Source organism: Meles meles, chromosome 10 (genome assembly GCF_922984935.1).
Source record: "Meles meles chromosome 10, mMelMel3.1 paternal haplotype, whole genome shotgun sequence".
Lineage (NCBI taxonomy): Eukaryota > Metazoa > Chordata > Mammalia > Carnivora > Mustelidae > Meles > Meles meles.
In genome coordinates, this window is record NC_060075.1 from 67486872 (window position 1) to 67509379 (window position 22508).

The following is a 22508-nucleotide window of genomic DNA, read 5'->3' on the forward strand; positions in this document are numbered from 1 at the left end:
TTCAAACATACTCAACAGCATAGAGGAAAATACAAAGACCCCCATGTATTCCACAAGCCAGCTCTATAAAATGTTGACATTTTGCCATGTGCATTCTAGCTATTTTTCTAAGAAGCATTACAGATATAGCTAGAGGCTCTGCCTCTGCTCCTCTCTCCCATGACCCTGCGCTCCCTCACCAGACATAATTATTACCATGACTTGGGTATTTATCATTCTTTTGAAGTTTTTATAATTTTCCCATGTATGTTTTTATCCATAAGCTACATATAGCTTTTGTGTGTTCTTGAGCTTTACATAATGCATCATTCTGCCTTATATTTATATTCAGCCTCATGTCTTGTTTTCATATACCTTTTTTTAAAAGATTTTATTTATTTATTTGAGAGAGAAAGTGAGAGAGGGAGAGAGAGTATGAGAAAGGAGAGGGTCAGAGGGAGAAGCAGACTCCCCACTGAGCAGGGAGCCTGATGCGGGACTTGATCCTGGGACTCTAGGATCATGACTTGAGCTGAAGGCAGTTGCTTAACCAACTGAGCCACCCATGTGCCCTTCACATATCTTTAATTCATTCATTTTCATTGCTCTATGGTAGTCTATTGTATAAAAATAAGTCATTTAAAATTTATCCAGTTTCCTATCGATGGATGTTTAAATTGCTTCCCATTTTTTGCCTTTGCCAACAATGCTGCCATAAACATTCTATGAGTTTCCTTTTGTGTAAGTCAGACTACAAGTTTCTCTCACTAGTTGGTGATAGATGCTACAAATAGAATTGGAAGATCATAGGGTATGGGCAAGTTTCCAATTTTGATACCATGAAAATCCTGTCCAAAGTGGGCAATAGGTAAAATGGTTCTGCCCATCCATCCTCCTTCTAACACTATGTGAAAATGTTCCTTTCTCAACCTTCTTGCCAACATGCAGCATGTACAATACATCTCATTATTTTAATTTCTATTTCCTGGTAACTGAACAGTTTTTGGATGCTTAATAGACTTTTAGCTTTTCTCTTTTGCAAATTCCTGTAAATATTCATTTTTTAAAAAGATTATATTTATTTATTTGAAACAGAGAGCGAGATCACAGTAGGCAGAGAGACAGGCAGAGAGAGAGGGGGAAGCAGGCTCCCTGCTGAGTAGAGAGCCTGAAGTGGGGCTCAATCCCAGGATCCTGGGATCATGACCTGAGCAGAAGGTGGAGGCTTAACCCACTGAGCCACCCACATGCCCCAATATTCATTTTTTTGAGGTTTGGTGTTCCTTTCTTATAAAAGTTCTTTCTATATCTGGGTATTAATCCTTTGTTACTTGGGTTGCAGATATCTCCTGGGCTATGGCTTATCTTTTTTACTTAGGGTACCTTTTACTATACAAAAGTTATAAGTTCTGATGTATTTCTGTCCCATTATGGTCTGAGCTTTTAAAATATTATTTAGAAACATTTCTTGGCTCCAAAGTCATAAAGATGCTCATGTATTTTCTTCTTAAAATTTGGGGTTTTTGCTTTTTAATGTTTAGGTCTTTAGTCCACTTAGCATTTCTTTTTTGCATTTGGTATAACATAGCAACCTTTTTTTACTTTTTTTACTTTTTATTTTTTTTTATTATTTTTTTTATTTTTTTTTATTATTTATTTTTTTTATTTTTATAAAATACTTTTATATAATATATATATAAATATATAAATATATAAATATATATATATTTATATATATTATATATATATTTATATATATATATTTATATATATATATAAATATATAAAAATACTTTTATAAAATACTTTTTATTATTTATTTTATCACTTTTACTTTTTTTACTTTTTATAATTTAAAATATTATTTAGAAACATTTCTTGGCTCCAAAGTCATAAAGATGCTCATGTATTTTCTTCTTAAAATTTGGGGTTTTTGCTTTTTAATGTTTAGGTCTTTAGTCCACTTAGCATTTCTTTTTTGCATTTGGTATAACATAGCAACCTTTTTTTACCCAGATGGACAACCAGGTGTCCCTGCGCGGGTTACTGAATAGTCCATCTTTGCCACACTGTTGTAGGTCAAGCTTCTCCATGTGTGAGGATCCATGCCTGAGCTCTCTATTTGGCTCCATTTTCTATTCTTGTCTTTCAGTGCTATGATTTCTCTGTCTTGATTATGATAATTTGTAATAAGTTTTATCATCAATAGGGAAAGATACTTTCAATTTCTTTCCTGGTTACTACTGATTCTAACATACTGCTTTTACGATTGACTTGTCAAATCTGATGGAATATCCTATTGGGATATACTCTTGGGATTGCATTGAATCTTTAGATTAAATATTGAGTCTTTCAAACCACAGCATAAAACCAATTTTTCAGGAAAATATTTATCATTTTATCCACAAAGATCTTCTAGTTTTTCAGTTAAATTGGAGAAATTTTTTGCAATTGTCAGTTGCTTCTTTTTCTACGTCTTTTAATTAGCTATTGCAGGTCTGTTAGGGGAAGTATTTTGTTCATGGTGGGGTTTTGCTTTGTTTTGGTATATTGATTTTTATATTCAGGTAGCTGATAATATGTCTTATTATTTATAATTGTTTGTAAAGTCTAGCTTTTTTATTCCCTGTGTACATAGTTGTATTGTATGAAAATAAAAAACTGTTCTTTTTTTAGTTCTTTTTCTTATTTGTTTTTAAAAATTTTACAGTGCTAGGATCTCCAGGGCAACGCTTGAAAGAAGTGACTTCAAAGGAAGTGTTTCTGAAATTTCACTTTTTAAAAAAAAATATTTTATTTATTTACTTGAGAGAGTGAGAGAGAGAGCACATTCAGAGAGGAGGGGCAGGGACAAGTAGATTGTCCGCTGAGCAGGGAGCCTGAAGTGGTGCTCGATCCCAGGACCCCAAGATCATGACCTGAGCTGAAGGCAGATGCTTAACCAAATGAGCCACCCAGGTGCTCCTAAAATTTCACTTTTAAGTGTAACATTTGCTGTAGGTTTTTGCTAGACAACCTCTATTAGGTTAAGATAATTACCTACTGTTTCAATTGGACCAAAAGTTTCTTATTAATTATAAATGAGTATTGGATTTTATCTGATTCTGCTCCACTAAGATAATTGTTTTATGTTTCTCTTCTAACCTGTTCATAATGGCATATTACATTTCCAGAATTTTTAGTTGTTGAACCTTCCTGGCATTCTTGAGATAAACCCAACTGATCATGATATATAACTTTTTTATGATAGCAACTTAATCGACTAATCTTTTATTCAGGATTTTTGTATCCATTTTAAATAATTTTATTTATTATGTGATTGACATACAATAAAAGCACATGGCTAAAGTGTACACTTTGATAAAACATATATGTGTATATATGTTCTTGAAAAACCAAAACCAAATCATTAAAGTATCCATCATCTCCCCCACAGCAAATTATTATGTGTCCCTTTGTAATACCATCCTTCCATCTCTCCCTAACTTCTATTGATCTGCTTTGCAATCTCTGGTAACTATTGGTCTGCTTTATGTCGTTATAGATTCATTTGTATTTCCTAGAATTTTATGTGAATGGAATAATATGCCAAATAATCTTTTTTTCTCCTGTCTTCTCTTTTACTCAGCAAAATTACTTTGAGGCCCATGTTTAACATTTAGGAATAGCTTCTTTGTTAATGTTCTTTTTATTGCTGAATAGTATTCCACTATAGGAACATTTGTTCATCCATTTCTTTTTTTTTTTTTTTAAATATTTTATTTATTTATTTGACAGAGAGAGATCACAAGTAAATAGAGAGGCAGGCAGAGAGAGAGAGAGAGAGAGGGAAGCAGGCTCCCTGCCGAGCAGAGAGCCCGATGCGGGGCTCGATCCCAGGACCCTGAGATCATGACCTGAGCCGAAGGCAGCGGCTTAACCCACTGAGCCACCCAGGCGCCCCTGTTCATCCATTTCTATGTTGAGGGAAATTTGGGTGTTTCCAGCTTTGGGATATTATAAAGCTATTTTGAATAATTATGTACATGTCTTTGTATGGACATAAGTTTTCATTTTGGGGGGTAAGTGCCTAGAAGTGAAATGGCTGGGTCATATGGTAGGTATCTATTTAGCTTTTCAAGAAATTGCCAAATTCGTTTCCAAAACACTCTTTATTTTGTCTGTATTTTCATTGGGTATGGAATTCTGGGTTGATGGCTGTTTTCATTTTGTTTTTTCTCTTTCTTTTGTTTTTCCTGTTTCTTTTAGTATATTTGATATGTTGTTCACTTTCTTCTCACTTGCATTGTTTCTGATGAGAAATCCATTAGAATCTGCACATTCATTTCTCTACATGTTTCTGTCTGGCTACCTTTGAGATTTTCTCTGTATGACTAGTTTTAAGCCATGTAATTATAATGTGCCTTACTTTTGTTTTCTTCATACTTCTTGTGCTCAGGGTTCATTGATTTTCTTGGATCTATGGGTTATTGATTTCATCAAATTTAGAAATATTAGGCCATTGTTTCTTGAAATATTTCCCACTCTCTGCCTTCACCCAGACAATGCCATGTTCTTTAAATTTGGCTGCTTCACTGATATTCTGCTCATTCTTTTTTGGTCTCTTTTCTCTCTGTCTCATTTTAAATTGTTTTTATTGCTGTGTTTTTTCAGTTCATTATTCTGCTATGATGTCTAATTTTCTTTTAATTTTATCCAGGGTATGGTTTATCTCATACTTTGCAGTTTTAAACTCTAGAAGTTCAATTCATATCTTTCTATAACTTCATGTCTCTATTTAATATATCTCAACTTTCCTCTGGTTTCTTGAACATATGGAACATATGAATGCAGTACAATAACATTTAGGGTTCTTTTCTACAATTCTTTCACCTGCAATTTTCTTGGTAATTTTTTTTCCAGTTTCATTGAATTGCTGATAATTTTTGGCAAGATGCCAAATTTGTGGATTTTACCTTTTGGGGGGTTAAACATTTTTGTATTGCTACACATAACTTTGTATTTCTTTACATGTCTTTGTTCCTGGATTTTTTTTTTTTTTTAAAGATTTTATTTATTTATTTGACAGATAGAGATCACAAGTAGGGAGAGAGGCAGGCAGAGAGAGGAGGAGGAAGCAGGCTCCCTGCCAAGCAGAGAGCCCGATGCGGGGCTCGATCCCAGGACCCTGGGATCATGACCTGAGTGAAAGGCAGAGGCTTTAACCCACTGAGCCACCCAGGCGCCCCTGTTCCTGGATTCTTTTAAGTCACTTGAAAACAGTTTGCACCTCTTGGTCTTGCTTTTAATCTTCCTTAGGTAAGAGCATTTGGTCTTGGTTTCATTTTTCTTGACTACTGAAGCAAGACATTTCTTAGAACTCTAACCTATACCCTCAGAATTGTGAGATTATCTTGCTTGTCACTGGAAGCAGGCAGTATTTTTGGCCTGTTGCCAGTTGGTTGTTTTCTGGGTATTGGGTAGTTTCTTTGCACTGTGCTAAACAGTATTTACTTGACTACATGAGGGGATACTCATCAGAGCTTCACCATTCTGTGTACCTTCTTCATATCAGGTAATCTAGTCCATGAATTTTTGATACCTGGCTTACCTAGACTCCTACCTTTGTCTCCTTAAACTGGAGAGATTTCTGAACTTTCCCTGGGTTCTCTCTCCCTGCACCATGGCCTGGAAACTCTACCCAGTCAGTAAATTAGGGAAATTACAGTATTTATCTGATTTGTTTCCCTGTCCCCAGATATTATTATCCTTCATTACTTGGTATCTAGTGTCTTGAAAGATATTGTTTCATGTATTTTGTTTGGTTTTTAGGTGTGTGAGGGAAGAAATCGATTTGGTCCCCATTCCTCCACTTGACTAGGAACTTACATGATACCTACATTCATGGGTAGTCTGAACTACAATTTAGTTTCCTTGTCCTACTATTGTATGACTTTAATTGAAGTTTTATTAACCTCATGAAATAAATTGGGTAGACTTCCATCTTTTACTGTTTTTTGGAACAATTTGTATGATAGGGAATACCTGTTCTTCAAAGAATAAAGAATTTGTAAGGCGTGCCTGTAGAACCAGCATAGCCTGTGATCTTGGAAGGAGAGGAAATTAGAGACTTTCGATTGCTGATTCAGTTTTTTAATGCTTCTGGTTTATTTAGCTTGCCCATTTCTCCTTATGTCATTTAAGTAATTCACATTTTTCTTAAAAGATTATTATTAATGTTCTCCAATTGAAATTGCCACAGAAATTTTCTACGATTTAAAAAAAATCTTTACTATGTATATACTTATATTTCCCTTTAATTCTTAATAACATTTATCTGGGACTTTTCTCTTTTAGTGTTAGTAATTCCTGTTAGAGGTTTATTTATTAATGTTTTAAAGATACTACCCTTTAATTTTGTTACTTTTCTTATTTTCAATTTTCAAATTTATTACTGTCTGCTCTCATCTTTACCATATCCCTCTACTTATTTTTAGGTTTACTGTTCTTTTTATCTTCACTAGTTTTTCTCTCTTTTGTTTAGTTGAGTTTAGGTGAAATGACTTTCACTTGTCTTTAATATTTTTGGTCTTAATAAATATCGTAAGGATACTCTGGCACTGTTAGAAAGTAGCACATGTCATTTCTGAACATTTTACAGGGCATATTCTTAGACACAAATGAACTTGAAAGCAAGTAGCATGACTGAGTATCAGATTTGACATTGCACTTCTATGTTAATTTCTTGGGGTTGCTGTAACAAAGAACCATATACTGTGGTGCAACACAATAGAAATTCGTTATGTCACAATTCCAGAGGAAGTGGAGAATCAAATGTTTGCAGAGTCATGTTTTCTCTAAAACCTGTAGGGAAGAATCCTTCCTTGCCTCTTCCTAGCTTCTGGTGCTGGCTCCTCGTGCTTGGCATTCTGTGGCTTGTAGCCACTCTTCTGCCGTCATGTGGAGTCCCCCACTCCATGTGTCTGCCTTTACATGGCTTTTGCTTCTTCTTCTTCTTTTGTAACAAATGCATTTTTTTTAAAGATTTATTTATTCAACAGAGAGAGAAAGCACAATTATGGGGAGCAGCAGGCAGAGGGAAAGGGAAAGGGAGAAGCAGACTCCCCCATTTGGGGTTGATCCCAGAGCTCTGGGATCATGATCGGCATTGACGGCAGATACTTAACTGACTGAGCCACCCAGGTGCCCCAATGTTTGCTGCCACTGCTGCCGCTGCTGCTGCTTCTTCTTCTTTAAAGATTTTATTGATTTATTTGACAGAGGGAGAGAGATTACAAGTAGGCAGAGCAGCAGGCAGAGAGAGAGGGGGAAGCAGGCTCTCCGCTGAGCAGAGAGCCCGATGCAGGGCTCAATCCCAGGACCCTAAGATCATGACCTATGTCGAAGGCAGAGGCTTAACCCACTTAGCTTAACCCACCCAAGCGCTCCTGTTTGCTTCTTTTTATAAGGACAACAGTCGTGTTGAATTAGAGCCTACTCTCATCATCTCATCTTGGTTATGTTTACAAAAACCCTATTTCCCAAATGAGGTCACAGTCACAGGTACCACGGGTTAGAACTTCAATATCCCATTTTGAGGTTTCAGTTCAACCCGAAAGAACATAATCAAAAACTGAGATCCAAATAGATTAAGTAACTTGCCTAAGGTCAAAGAGTTTAACTACTACTAGCTACTACTCAGATTTCTCCACTAATAGGCTTGTCCAAATACCATAAGATACACTCCATTGGCAAGTACCTCAAAATGGTGGTGCATAAGTATAAATTTAAATCACAATAAATATGATACTTACAGATAAATATGAATTTCTGGGAAATAAAATCTTTGCTTAGGAAGCAACCTCTTCCACCTCAGCGCAGCAACTTCTTCCTAGGAACATCGCCAAAGGCAAGGGAAGCAAGAGCAAAAATGAACTTTTGGGACTTCATCAAGATCAAAAGTTTTTGCACAGCAAAGGAAACAGTTAACAAAACCAAAAGACAACTGACAGAATGGGGAAGATATTTGCAAACGTCATATCAGATAAAAGGCTAGTATCCAAAATCTATAAAAAGCTCAACACCCTGGGGCGCCTGGGTGGCTCAGTGGTTAAGCCGCTGCCTTCGGCTCAGGTCATGATCTCAGGGTCCTGGGATCTAGCCCCGCATCGGGCTCTCTGCTCAGCAGGGAGCCTGCTTCCTTCCCCTCTCTCTGCCTGCCTCTCTGCCTACTTGTGACCTCTCTCTCTGTCAAATAAATAAATAAATAAATCTTTAAAAAAAAAAAAAAAAAAGCTCAACACCCAATCAAGAAATGGGCAGAGGACATGGACAGACATTTCTGCAGAGAAGACATCCAGATGGCCAACAGACACATAAAAAAATGCTCCACATCACTCGGCATCAGGGAAATACAAATCAAAACCGCAATGAGATACCACCTCACACCAGTCAGAATGGCTAAAATTAACAAGTCAGGAAATGACAGATGCTGCCGAGGATGCGGAGAAAGGGGAACACTCCTACACTGTTGGTGAGAATGCAAGCTGGTGCAACCACTCTGGAAAACAGCATGGAGGTTCCTCAAAAAGTTGAAAACAGAGCTACCCTATGACCCAGCAATCACACTACTGTATTTACTACTGAATTTAGGTATTTACCCTAAAGATACAAACGTGGTGCTCCAAAGGGACACGTGCACCTGAATGTTTATAGCAGCAATGTCCACAATAGCCAAACTATGGAAAGAACCTAGATGTCCACCAACAGATGAATGGATAAAAAGATGTGGTATATATATAGATATATATATCTATATATCTATTTATCTATCTATATATATATATATATACATACACACACAATGGAATACTATGCAGTCATCAAAAGAAATGAAATCTTGCCATTCTCAACGATGTGGATGGAACTAGAGGGTATTATGCTTAGCAAAATAAGTCAATCAGAGAAAGACAACTATCATATGATCTCCCTGATATGAGGAAGTGGAGATGCAATGTGGGGGGCTTGGGGGTAGGAAAAGAATAAATGAAACAAGATGGGATTGGGAGGGAGACAAATCATCAGAGACTCTTAATCTCACAAAACAAACTGAGGGTTACTGGAGGTAGGGGGTTCTGGAGAGGGTGGTGGGGTTATGGACATTGGGGAGGATATGTGCTATGGTGAGTGCTGTGAAGTGTGTAAACCCGGCGATTCACAGACCTGTACCCCTGGGGCTAAAAATACATTATAGGTTTATAAAAAAATTAAATTAAAAAAAAATCTTTGCTTACCCACCAGGGGGAGCCAGGCTCCATAGGGCTCCCAGGACAACCAGGAGTACCCGGAGAGGATGGAGCTGCAGGGAAGAAGGTAACACTTGTTTTTTATGTTACTAGAGTAAAAACTGTGGAACCTCACTGATAACTTGGTCCCACAGGATTTCAAATTAGACCATCCAGGACAAACTTAGTCATTTTAAGCAAACATCTCACAACTATAAGTTTCCTTTTTCACTTATTTTAGAGAGAAAGAGTACCAGTTTAATGGCTGAATAGTGTCTCATGCTCTCTGCTTTCTCTCTGGCATTTCAACCATGGCATTCTCCAGTGACCTAGTCCCTTTGGGATTCCTAGAAAGCACTTTTTTGAAACCTTGAGAAAAACACTTTTTCCCCTCCAAAAAGTGAGTCTGTAAATCCATTCAGGAAGTAATTATAATGATTTTTTGAAGTATTATGAGTAGACATTTGAAATACTCAATTTTTCAAGATAAGTAGAGAAAAACAGCAGATGGAAAGGCTGAAGGTCTTTCTCTCTCTCTCTCTCTCTTTTTTTTAACCAAACCATCAAATGTGAATTACGAGCCAAAGGAAAGTGAGCTTATCCTTTGAAAATTGGCTGAGAAATTGGACTTTTTCCTATTTCAGCTGCTCTGGGCTCAACTAGATTTTGACATGAATTTATTAAAGTTGGTTAACTCCAAAATTAATTTTAAGACATTATTCTGGAGGGGCTCAGCAGAGAATCCACTGGCCATAAAAGGAGACAGGTGGGCTTGTACAAACTGTCCATGGAGGGTTCACTCACACATCAGTGTCATTTCCTTTAGGGAGAAGCAGGTCTTCCAGGAACGAGAGGCCCAGAAGGACCACCTGGAAAAGGACATCCTGGCCCCAAGGTATGGAACTGACAAGGTGTTGGGGAAAGCAGACTGCCCAAGAGACAGTTTAGGAGAAATTTGATTGTTATTCCTGCTATGTCTAATATGTTTACTTTTGGCTTAAAATTATGGCTCCAGCTTGTGCATTTTCAGAAGACAGCAAATATGTATTATTCATTTTTATTTTCCTAAGATCTATCATAAAATCCATCATAAGACCCGGTGACTAGGAAGAGTTCAACACAGGTTTTCTCAATAAATGGTCAGACTGACATTTTAAAACACATAGAAAAGAAGCCTTGAGATATATCCTTGAGACTTGAAAGTCCATACATTTTCTTCAAATATTTATAGTATCTCACACAGTAATAAGAAATATCACCTTATCAAAGGGAGGTTTCATTTTCACAACTTGGCATACATTTATCTTACACGTCGTAGAAATACTGGTTGAATAAGATCTTTATAAAGATGAGAATATCCAAATTCATTAATAGATCACTAGTGACATAACCTACGGCCTCTAAGATACCAGATGTTCCTGCAGTTTTCATGTACAGTCATCAATGTCCATATACAGATTCTGCAGAATTATATATGAGCAAAGTAAAAATAAAATCTGCATACTTATTAGAGTTGTATTTATAATTGCATTCAAATGATCATTGAAAGCTTAAGAAGTCTACATCTTGTGCAAATATTGAGTCCTTAACCTTAAATATGAGAATTTGACATTTAAATATATTTGCAGAATTTCAAACCTTTTATTGATTTATCAGACCATGAGATCTCCCTCTCTGTTTTCTTTGTGAACGTGGACAAAGAATACCTTTTTTATGTCCACCAAAAATACTTTTAGAAATGCGTGTCTATTAACATTCAGGAGAACTGATATTTTCTAGAATATACTTTTGGAAACCAGACCCTTTGGAGGTAATCATTGAAGCTGGAAGAATGAATGATGTCTCTGGGAAAGAGAGCTGAGGTTTGAATCCCACATTGTACAGTAGTTGGAGAAAAAAATATTCAGAAGAGCACGAAGATAAGCAGAATAGTTACCATGTTAGGGAAACGAAGGTGAGAGGGTTTCAAGAGGAAAGCACTCGGTGTTGTCAGATGCTACCGGCAGAGCAAGGAGAGTGCGCTGGAAAGAGAGGGCACTGGATGGGTAGCTCTGAGGGGATTTGTGACTTGTGGAGAAGAGTGATAGGAAGACGTTATGTGGCCCAGGTATGCTACAGTTCAGCGCAGGCACTTTATTACCTTTAATTGGGTTTCTACTGTTGTCTTCTGGGTTATTTAGGTCAGTGAATTAAGTGTGGGAGTGAATGGAGGAAAATAATGAGTTGTGGTTAGATTTTGCTTCTGCTGGCAAATGATAATGATACGATAAGTTAAGGATACAATAGCATTCGAGTGTTGTTGTTGTTGTTGTTGTTTTATCACCTGTGTCACTGCTCTTCATTAGTTTGGACCTTGGGGAGTTAATTACAATGTGTAGGTAGGAGTTCACCTCTTCTTCTCGAGGGAGTGTCTGCTTTTGCTGATGAGCTTGGGAACATGTCAGAAATGTGAATTCTTGGAACTCAATGCAGACCTACTAAATCAGAAACTGTGGATGTGGGGCTCAGCGATCTGTGGGCTAACAAGCCCTCCACATGATTCTGAAGCACGCTTAAGTTTGAAAATAGTAGTAAAGTCGTTTATGTCATAAAGGTTTCAGTGGCCTCAACAGCAAACCTCCAAATGTTATTCCTTCCTTGAGCCACATTTGGATATGCTACCTTTTAGCTGAGCCCTGAATTAAGGATAGTTTTGTAATGCTGTGAGGGCCCTGCTGGAATGTAAGAAAATTCCTTCAGGGAAGTACTAGCTCACACAACCAGGCTGAGGAACAGCCAGGGGGCAGTTTCTAACTGAGCTCCAGGTTAATGCCCATGCATCTTTCTACCAATAGAATTATTGATCTCATTTGGGAGACCAAGCTAGATTCCTTATTGAGGAAGAAATGGGGCTGGATTTGAAAAATCTGGGTTTCTTGGTGGTAACATATAACTAGCTCTTTCATGCTTCCCTTACTTGTCGCCATCTTTACAACCTATACATGTATAATTAAATTTTTTTTTCTTATTCAAGTATCATTAACGCAGTCTTATTAATTTCGGGGGTACAATATAGCGATTCAACAACTTGACACATTTCTCAGTGCTCAAGATACATGTACTCTTCATGTCTTTCACCGAGTTCACCCATCCAGCCACCCACCTCCCCTCTGGCAAATGCCCGTTTGTTCTCTCTCTTGGAAAATATCTCTTTTTATGTCTTAAAACTCAAGCAGCATTAAAGCTGAAAAAGCACAGGTAGCTAGCTGTCTTCTCTGAAACTGCGAATGTCTCAGAAGCATGTGTTAATAAACCAATGCTGCAAAAGAACTGGGAATTCCAATCCAAGTCCTCAACGAGAGATACTGAACTTAGATTTAAAAAACAAACAAACAAACAAACAAACAAAAAAACCATGAGGGCACCTGCGTGGCTCAGTGGGTTAAAGCCTCTGCCTTTGGCTCAGGTCATCATCCCAGGGTCCTGAGATCAAGCCCCTGATAGTGTTCTCTGCTCACGGGGAGCCTGCTTGCCCCCTCTCTCTGCCTGCCTCTCTGCCTACTTGTGATGTCTGCCTGTCAAATAAATAAATAAAATCTTAAAAAAAAAACCCATCAAATCATATTCAATAAGTGGTAAAGACTGAACAATTCTGAAGTCATCCAGTCTGCTCAAGAACATTGACAAATCCTGTATAGCTGAGCTGGACTTGGGACACAAGGCTTGGAAATCAGTGTGAGTTGAGAACATGGTCCTGATAGCATTGCTGTAAGAACAAGGAGGGCTTGTTCATACAACTGTATTTTTATCATTACTTTGTCAGGGTGATGAAGGAAAGAAGGGGAGCAAAGGAAATCAAGGACAGAGGGGATTTCCAGGGCCTGAAGGGCCAAAGGTATGTTTCTTATATTCTCATTTATGCTTTGGGGAGATTGTAATTGCATCTGGTTTTAATAGAACATTAGCTTCCCACCACAAATTGGACTCCCCAGTTCCTTCTCAACAAATCCAAATGAAAAAAAGGCTTTAGAAAACATAGTATTTTGGGCTAAACAGGCTGGAATAAAGAGCCCATAAAATATGTGATCTTCACTGAAGCATTTATGATACATAGAGACCTTCTGTATGTCCATTCTTTCAAGTGGCCACCAAATATTCAGAAGTTGGGATAAAGTTAGGATGGTACCCGAGGTACCGATTTTCTTCTATCTTGTTTTGCGAAATAACAACACGGTTCCAGACTGAGAGGCAAGGTGGGCAGGGAATTCTGAAGGGCAGAGCTTCAGAATGCAAGAGAGTAGGATTCTTCTGTTCTACCTGGAACCTTTTGGGACCAGCCACTTCAGTCATGGAAAGCAATAACAGTGCTGTTTCCCAGGATGGCTGTAAAGGCCGAAAGAGTTAATAAAGCACTGAGCACTGTTCCTGGCACATAGCAAGTGTTTGGTACATGGAGCTATTCAGAGAGGGAAAAAAAAAATCATTATTGTGCAGTGGAAAGTAGGGGATCTATGACCTGATAAACTGACCAGGACCAGACGCTGTGGATGAGGTAAAGGAAATTGCAAGACAGGGAATCGGGTGTGTGTCCTGAATTAGCCGAAGAGAATATTGAGGTCATCTGGATGTGCCAGGAAGCAGAAATTGCAAAACTAAGAGAGTTCAGGCTTTCTGGGAAGATGCTAACTGTAAGGAGACATGGAGTATGTTGAAGGACCAGACTATTAAAGAAACAAACAAATGTACAAAAAAAGTACGGGCAAGATAAGAGCAGGTAGAAAACAAATCACACCCCCTCCCCTCCGTCCACAAGCCATTAAGCTTCAGTGTCTGTCAGTATCACCTGAGAGTTTGTTACAAATCGGTATTCTTGGCGCCATGCCCAGACAGTGGGATTTTAGAAAGTGGGTGGGTCCTAGAAATCTACGTTTCTTAAATAAGTGTCCCATGCTACAGGTAATTCAAGGAGCACAAGATGAGGAATGTCATTATATAAGGAAAGTGTTATATCAGTATTAATAACAATGGTTGGTTATTCCTTATATTTCACTCTCTTCTTCAAAGAGTATTTTCCTGTATTTTGAAATAAAGCTTTTTTGATGAAGGACTACCATATTTTAAAGCATAGTCACAATTTAATATAGGGTCTTTAAAAGAATTACATACTATCGATATATATAATTTCATATATTTTTTTTAAAGATTTTATTTATTTATTTGACAGAGAGAGATCATAAGTAGGCAGAGAGGCAGGCAGAGAGAGTAAGAGGGAAGCAGGCTCCCTGCCGAGCAGAGAGTCCGATATGGGACTCGATCCCAGGACCTTGAGATCATGACCTGAGCCGAAGGCAGCGGCTTAAACCACTGAGCCACCCAGGCGCCCTATAATTTCATATTTTTAAAAAGTAGTTGACTTTAAAAAAATAAGAGTAGAATAGATGAAATCTAGAAGCATAATTTTGGTTAACCTGGTTTAATGAGAGTTTTAACAGGTTGATGTTTTATTCCTTTGCCATAGGGTGGAATTGGGTGGTTATCTGTTGCCAGAATCCTGGCTGTGTCATGTGCCAGTGCCTTATAGGTTTGGAATTAAAGATTTTGGCACGTATGTGTGTGGCAGGAGCTGAGTCCCGGTGGGCTGGGGTGCTCAGCCTGTGGGTTGTGTGCTCAACACAGTGGGAGGCTTCAGCTGTGAAGGCGACTGTGGTCCAGGGCAAGAGTCATTAGCGGAGAGTCTGATTGATGGAGTCCCTCTCAGAGGAAACAGGGGGCCAAGTGAGCAGCTCCCACCACAGAGGATAGTTCAGCCTCTAAAGCAAGGGGAAGGCACATTTCTTGGAAAGGCACAGATAATATTTCAGGCCTTGTGGCCAAAGGGCCAAATTGAGGGTATTATGTAGTCACTTAAATAACAATGATTTAAAAATGGGAAAATTGGGGCACCTGGCTGGCTCAGTTGGTAGAGTACGTGACTCTGGATCTTGAGGTCATGAGTTTAAGCTTCACGCTGGTGTGGAGCCTACTTAAAAAACAAAACAAAATATGAAAACCATTTTTAGCCCAAGGCTGTGTGAAACCTGGCAGCGGGCCATATTCAGTCTGAAGGTGGCACTTTGTCACACCTGTCCTACAACAGTAGTTTCCAAACAGATTGATAACAAATCCCTAACTAGTCAAAATAAATTTGACCACACTCCAATATAGGTTTATTCTTTAATTGTAGTTTTAACTCATAAACTATAATAATATGCTGTGAAATTTACATAAATAGTTGAAAATTTAGAAGAGATAAAAATTTATAATGAAGCCCTAATATTTTCTTCTAGTATCCCAAATGGGTCATTTTGAACACCTGGTAGGGTGTATGTATCCTTTTTTAATGACAGTTGCTTTGGATACTGTCTTTAAGTGAGATAATTATACCTATATCAGAAAACTCATAGAACTCATATTCCTGGGCCCAGCCCCTAGTCTATTGAATTAAAATCTCTGGTGCTGAGACCTGACCCTATATTTTATCAAACTCCTCTGATGATTTGAGGATCACTGATCTAGAACCAAATGGGACAGAGATATTGTTTGAGTCTTTCTTGAGACTCAGTATTGAGACACCAAAAAAAAAAAAGATATTTTTAAATTTGAAATTCCATTGTTTTTACCATAAACTCCCTAGTTCTAAAAAAGTGATATGAGCTAAGATACAACGGAAGACTGATATACCATGGGCTATAAAATAAAATAACAAAGGAAATGGTTAGAAGGAACTACAGGAAACATTATTTACTTATACCAAGTATACCCAAGAACTTATGTTGAAGAAAACTTGTGATTGAGGAAACATTTCCCTCTGAGTTTCCTGACATGCAATACAAAAGGGAAGCATCATGAATTGCATAATTTTTATTAACTAATAAAAGAATGCACAAGGGATAAAAATTTCCTAATATTCAGAAACTAATTAAGTGCATTTATTAAAGGCCCTGAAATGTTCATCATCAAAAACTTTAGCAGTGGTTTAGCAAAAATGTTCAAATATTTTCACATTGGTCTGCGAAAGCGGTCGTAATATTTTAAAATGCTGGAAATACATTTCTACGTTTTTCCTAATATAATTCCTATATATGGTTTCTTTGCTTGTAATGTAATGAGTATTTTGCTCTTTTCTTTTAAGGGTGAACCAGGAATTATGGGCCCTTTTGGGATGCCTGGAGCATCAATCCCTGGACCACCTGGGCCAAAGGTATGCATTTTGGGGAGTGAGTGAGTGAATGAATGAATGATTGATTGATTGAGTTATAACTTGGATCTTTGGCAGTTGGCGTGGGGAAAAATTCATGATATCAGTAAACTAGAATTTTAGTTTTGGAAGAACCCTGAGATACTATCTGGTTCAACCCTGACATTTCACAAGTAAACAAACTAAAGGCTAGCAGGAAATTGAAGATTAGAAACCAGGTTTCTTTCTCCTGGTCTTGAAGTTGTCACTTCCCCATGAGCTACCTCTACCAAATTCTAGACCCTAATACAGGTAAAAATTTATTGTGCTTATTCAGAAGAATCCAGTAGGATTAATAATCAAGAGAGTCTGGCAGAAAAGAAAACCACTCAGATTTAAGAGCTTTCCTGGGTATTTGTATAGTCTAAATATGTGAGTCTAGATAGCATTTATTTCAGTGGCCTTTCTATAAACAGCTGTCACAGTTCTCACTGACAGGTTTTATTTGCTTGGGATTTGAAATCCCCCTCAAACATATTAGAAGAAGTTACTACCTCAAGATCTGAGACTGATAGATTAAGCCCTTTATAAATTGGCTCACTCTTTTGTGTTTTATGCTATTATGGCTTCTCCCACCATTTAAAGCCTGAAACTGAACTTTATTTGAAATGTGCAGGGAGATAGAGGAGGACCGGGGATGCCTGGCTTTAAAGGAGAACCAGGAATTGCTGTTCGAGGACCAAAGGTAGGTTTTATTTGTGTTCCTTTTTCCCCTCTATAAGAGAGAAGGGAGGGGCACCTGGGTGGCTCAGTGGTCAGGGCCTATGCCTTAGGCTCAGGTAGTGATATCAGGGTCCTGGGATCGAGCCCCAAATCGGGCTCCCTGCTTGGCAGGGAGCCTGCTTCCCTCTTTCTCTCTGCCTGTCTCTCTGCCTACTTGTGATCTTTGTCTGTCAAATAAATAAATAAAATCTTTTTAAAAATATATAAAAAAAAGAGAGAGAAAGGAAAGGGGGAATTAATGCACAGAAAATTGATAGTTGCGACTTTTCTCCTGACTCCACAATGATGGACTCTAATATAAAAGTACACTATCATTGTTTTTAAAAATCAAGCCATCAGATGATCCACTTTTTGTGACTGTGGAGGGATGATAGCTCCTATGGTTAGATTTTAGATGACTAAACATTTGTTTGAAAATGCTTCTTTTATAATGTCTGTGAAGTAAGAGATTATATGACCTGTAGCTTCCTTTTTACATATTAATGGCCTAGGTATCTCTTTCATAAAACATTGTCCAAGAAGTTCATGTTTGGGAGCTTTACTGAATTAAATTTCTCTGCTTTGTTTTCCATCTTTCAGAGTTATTTTAAATGAAAATGCAAATAATCATAGGAGATGACAGTTTTAAGTAATCATATCTATTTTCCATGGCAACAAAGCACCATTTCCCTGCTCACACAAAACTCAGCATGACAGCAAAATTTAACATTCCAAATGTCACAAACACATCCCATCCCTGTTTATGAGAACGGGCTCAGGGGCTCCGTAATCCGCACTGTATCGAATTAGTAGCATGTTTTTAATGTGGTTTTGAAACTGGCTTTCTTTCTATCAGATTGGCTCTTCTGGATAAAAAGGATCCAGCACTAACATCAGGGATTTTCAAAACTTCAGAAAAGAAAACTTAGAGCCCTCTTTGAAATATAATGTGAAATTAAAAAATGGAGGGAAGACCCTGACCTCCATTGTTCCTAATCACTTTTTTAAAAATTTTTATTTTTTTTAAATTTCTTTTCAGGGTTCCTGAATTCATTGTTTATGCACCACACCCAGTGCTCCATGCAATACAAGCCCTCCATAATACCCATCACCAGGCTCACCCAACCTCCTACCCCCTGCCCCTCCAAAACCCTCAGATTGTTTTTCAGAATCCATAGTCTCTCATGGTTCATCTCCCCCTCCAATTTTCCCCAACTCACTTCTCCTCTCCATCTCCCCATGTCCTCCATGTTATTCCTAATACTCCACAAGTAAGTGAAACCATATGATACTTGACTCTCTCTGCTTAACTTATTCCTAATCACTTTAACAGTTGTCCTTGCTAGAGTGACAGTTTACTGGCTTACTAGGGACACAGAAGGTTCTGGGATGTGGGGTTTTCAAGCTAAAAAAGAGCCAGTCCAGGGCAAACTAGAACAAGATGGTCATCCCACTCCCCTGACCCTGAGGCACATGGCAACCCAAGCTATGTACAAGGCAAGGAGAAAATTCCGAATTTCCTCATGCTAAAACTATAGATATGGCCTCGGTCAAGAATGTTTGGATGGCAATTTTCATATATTTTGATAACTTCCTGAATCTGTGTATTCCTAGTTCCATGATTTAAAGCTACTTCTCTCTACTTATACTTTTCTTTACAATAAAAATAAAATCCAGTTAAATGTGCGGCCTAGATTTAAAAGATCCCCACCCCTTTTTTTTACTGATCATTATTGGCATTGTTGGTAATATATTTAATTGATGTGTTCCAACTCCTTACTCCACAAGTTTTCTAATCCCTTGGCCTCTAACGATACTCCTTCTGTCATTCTCCCTAGTGCACTACTTTTTAAGCTTTTGAAAAGTTAAATGTCTGATGGAAGTCTTGGCACATAATTCAGTTTTACATATGACTTCAGGGAGCTCCTAGGTCCTCCCCTAAAGTCTGTTATGAAACACCAGATTAAGATTTCTACCTTAATTTCTGTGAATGAGAGAGACGCTTCAAATCACTCTGCAGGACATTTTCTTGAATCCAGTCCATCAAGGCCAAGTGATAAAAATTCTCCCTATAAAAATATTATGAGGAGTCCAAACAAAAATCTGAGACAGAGCAGTGCCCCTCTCCCTGCCCCCAATATTTCCTATGAACATGAGAAGTGACAAGCTAACTGAAATTTTTACAGGACGCAGGACATGGATCTCTAGGAAAAAAAATGTTTAGTTGTAAACTATAAATGTTTTAACATTTTTTTGCTCCCAACGTGGGTGCCAGCGGATAAACAGTAACAGCTGCTGATAATCTGTTATAGTCTTGAAATTTAGGAATAAAAACTGAAAATGAATTTTGATTCTGGCTTTCTTTTCCTTCCAACCTCACCAGGGAGCAGTTCCTGCTTTGTTTGGTTGTGGGCCTGTTCCTTGTGTGAGCATAGAAAGAAAGGGGCATCTTATTTGGGGACATGTCCATATGGAATGTTTAGGGCTTTAATCTGAAATATGGTTGGAATAGCACAAGAAATCCTTCTGAGATGTGATTGGTTAGTTTGCTGTGGCTAAGGATATGCCAAAATTCACCGCTCCCAAAGAACTTTTTTTGCTCTCCATCACTTAACCGGAAGGGATCATCCTGTGTTTTTGTTGATGATAAACCGTCCATTAAGTTTTTATAAGTGGTCTCGTGTTTTCTAAAGATCATTCTTAAGAAGGTTCATCACATAAAACCAGTCTCAGATTTAATAGGAAAAAAGCAGCTATCGTATTCCTGGTTTTCTAAATAAACTTAACTTTTTTTTTGCTCAAGGAGTATGCAGGTTTCCTCACCACCTCCCCCCTGCCCCTGGTAGGCATTCATTCCTAGAAGTAGAGCTAGGAACAACTTTGGGGAGTTGGGTTTGGGGCTGCATTTGGCTTGGAATACTGGCAGTGTGATCAGAATGTGAGCTCCTTGCATATAAGGAAAGCATGGAGAGTTCTGCTACTTTTTCCAAAGCACAGGCCTGCAAATGATCAGTTTCTTCCCAACCATAAATATTTAGAAATATGAACATCCTTAAATCAAAATAATTTATATGTGTTGACAAGGGCTATTAGGAGAGCTATCACAGTAACAGAACAGAATGGGATACAGAAAGAATTACATGTTTTAAATATAGTGTAATAGATTTATATTTTCTAAACCGGAGGGTCTTCCTCTCTCTCCATTTTACTTTAGTCAGAAATTTCTTTGATCTCTGGGGCACCTGGGTGACTTGGTCAGTTAAGTGACCGAGCCTTGGTTTCTGCTCAGGTCATGATCTCAGGGCCATGAGATGGAGCCCCAAGTTGGGCTCTGAGCTCCGCAGGGAGTCTGATTGAGATTCTCCCTCCCTTCCTCTTTAACCCTCCCCACTTTGCCCCCAAATGCACTCTCAAAAAAAAAAAAAAAAAAGCCTTTGATTTCCATCTGAAGGAGAGTTACACATCTCAGAAAATTCCGTTATTCAAAAGGCAGTAATCATGCTTCTCAATCCTCTGTATAGGAGGCCAATTGTAGCTACTATAGTTTTTGATGCTAAAGGTTATCATGTAAAGCAATATTTAGGACTTCTTTCTAGGTCTCAAGATATGAATCATAAACTGTGTGTCCTATATATTTATAACTTATTTTAAAAAATAATCTGTTTTAAATTTTCATATGGGCTTATTTATTCCCTGTGTGATTCAGGCCCCATTGGAGAGGAAATTAGATGTAACATAACAATAGGTAGTGTATTATTATCTTATTTGACATTCAAAATTTTACACTTGAAGATTTTGCTACGTATTCTTTCCTTCTCTTCTTCTCACACTATACATATTAAAAGTTCTCATTTTAATACTTGTCTACAATTTATGATATGAAAAAATGTAATTTTATTTTATTTTATTGTTTTTAAAGATTTTATTTATTTATTTGAAAGACAGAGATCACAGGTAGGCAGAGAGACAGGCAGAGAGAGAGAAGGAAGCAGGCTCCCTGCCGAGCAGAGAGCTCGATGCGGGGCTCGATCCCAGGATCCTGGGATCATGACCTGAGCCGAAGGCAGAGGCTTTAACCAACTGGGCCACCTAGGCGCCCCAGAAAAAAAATGAAATTTTAAAAATTAAAATATCACTGATCAGTCATTTTAATTCCTATGAATATGTTTCCTATAGAGGATTTTTAAGGTTCACATATATTCCCTGTATTCATTCCACGCTTCCCATCAAACACAAGTAGGTAAGACTTATGAAGAGATACTTAAAACAAGTTGCCATATGTGGTAGACTTCCCTTCTAAAATTTTAAAAATCATTCCTTTGCACTTATCAAGCGCACATTTGCCATAGAGAGTTGGTATTGTGCTTAAGTTTTGCCAGACGTTTCATCATTTAGTCTTGTGATGTCACTCAGTATTGAATTTACGCAGGGGGCCCAAGGACCTCAAGGACCAGTGGGTGCTCCAGGACTCAAAGGGGATGGCTATCCTGGCGTGGCTGTAAGTGTGGACATCACTGCAATTTCCCTCATTCCCTCCCTCTTTCCCTCCCTCCCTCCCTTTCTTTCTTTCTTTCTTTCTTTCTTCCCTCCCACACTCCTTTCTCCATCCCTTCCTTCCTTCCTTCCTTCCTTCCTTCCTTCCTTCCTTCCTTCCTTCCTTCTTGATAAATACTGCACATGACAAGGATGCTCACTCTCTTTCTTATTATATCATCTCAGGGACCTCGGGGACTACCAGGACCCCCTGGGCCCATGGGCTTGCGTGGAGTGGGAGACACCGGAGCAAAGGTAAGATTTTAAAGTAGGTCACATAGTAGCTTCTAAGAAAATGTTTTATAGGTAAGTGACTTTGGTAATGGTGAACTTTTTTTTATCAGACATCATAGAGGAGCGGTGGCATCTAAAGAATTGATAGTTATTTATCTTCACCTATGGACTTCCTGGGGGAATTTACACTAATTGGAACATGGATTAATTTTGTGGACTTTCTCCTTCTTCTCTGGTAGCAACTCTCGGGTTCCTTTGATGCTTTGTTTTCTGTACCAAAGGCAGAGTTACATCCAGACCCCTCCTTCTCCTTTAGACATCTCTTCCCTGAGGTGATCTCATCCAGCCCCATGGTTTTAACCACTACTCATGTGCTGATGCCTTTCAGATTTCCGTCTTTCCCCCTAAGCTCTGGTTGTACACATCTAGTTTCTCACCATATAACTTCTCTTGGATTTCTCACAGACATCTCTAACCTAAGGCCCAAAATTTAATTTAATTTTGATTTTCACCTTATAAACCTATAAATGGCACCACCCACC

The 22508-nt window shown here is 38.1% G+C and overlaps 1 protein-coding gene across 1 annotated transcript in view; it reads left to right on the forward strand.

Moving 5' to 3' along the window:
• The window catches only part of COL28A1 (collagen type XXVIII alpha 1 chain), a 159873-nt gene that overhangs the window by 64758 nt on the left and 72607 nt on the right, over positions 1 to 22508 (forward strand). Inside the window, exons 19-25 of the mRNA XM_046020788.1 lie at positions 9259 to 9330; positions 10069 to 10137; positions 13045 to 13116; positions 16393 to 16461; positions 17114 to 17182; positions 21629 to 21697; positions 21919 to 21987. Coding sequence (XP_045876744.1) covers positions 9259 to 9330; positions 10069 to 10137; positions 13045 to 13116; positions 16393 to 16461; positions 17114 to 17182; positions 21629 to 21697; positions 21919 to 21987 — 489 coding nt within the window. The remainder of the gene's footprint in view (positions 1 to 9258; positions 9331 to 10068; positions 10138 to 13044; positions 13117 to 16392; positions 16462 to 17113; positions 17183 to 21628; positions 21698 to 21918; positions 21988 to 22508) is intronic.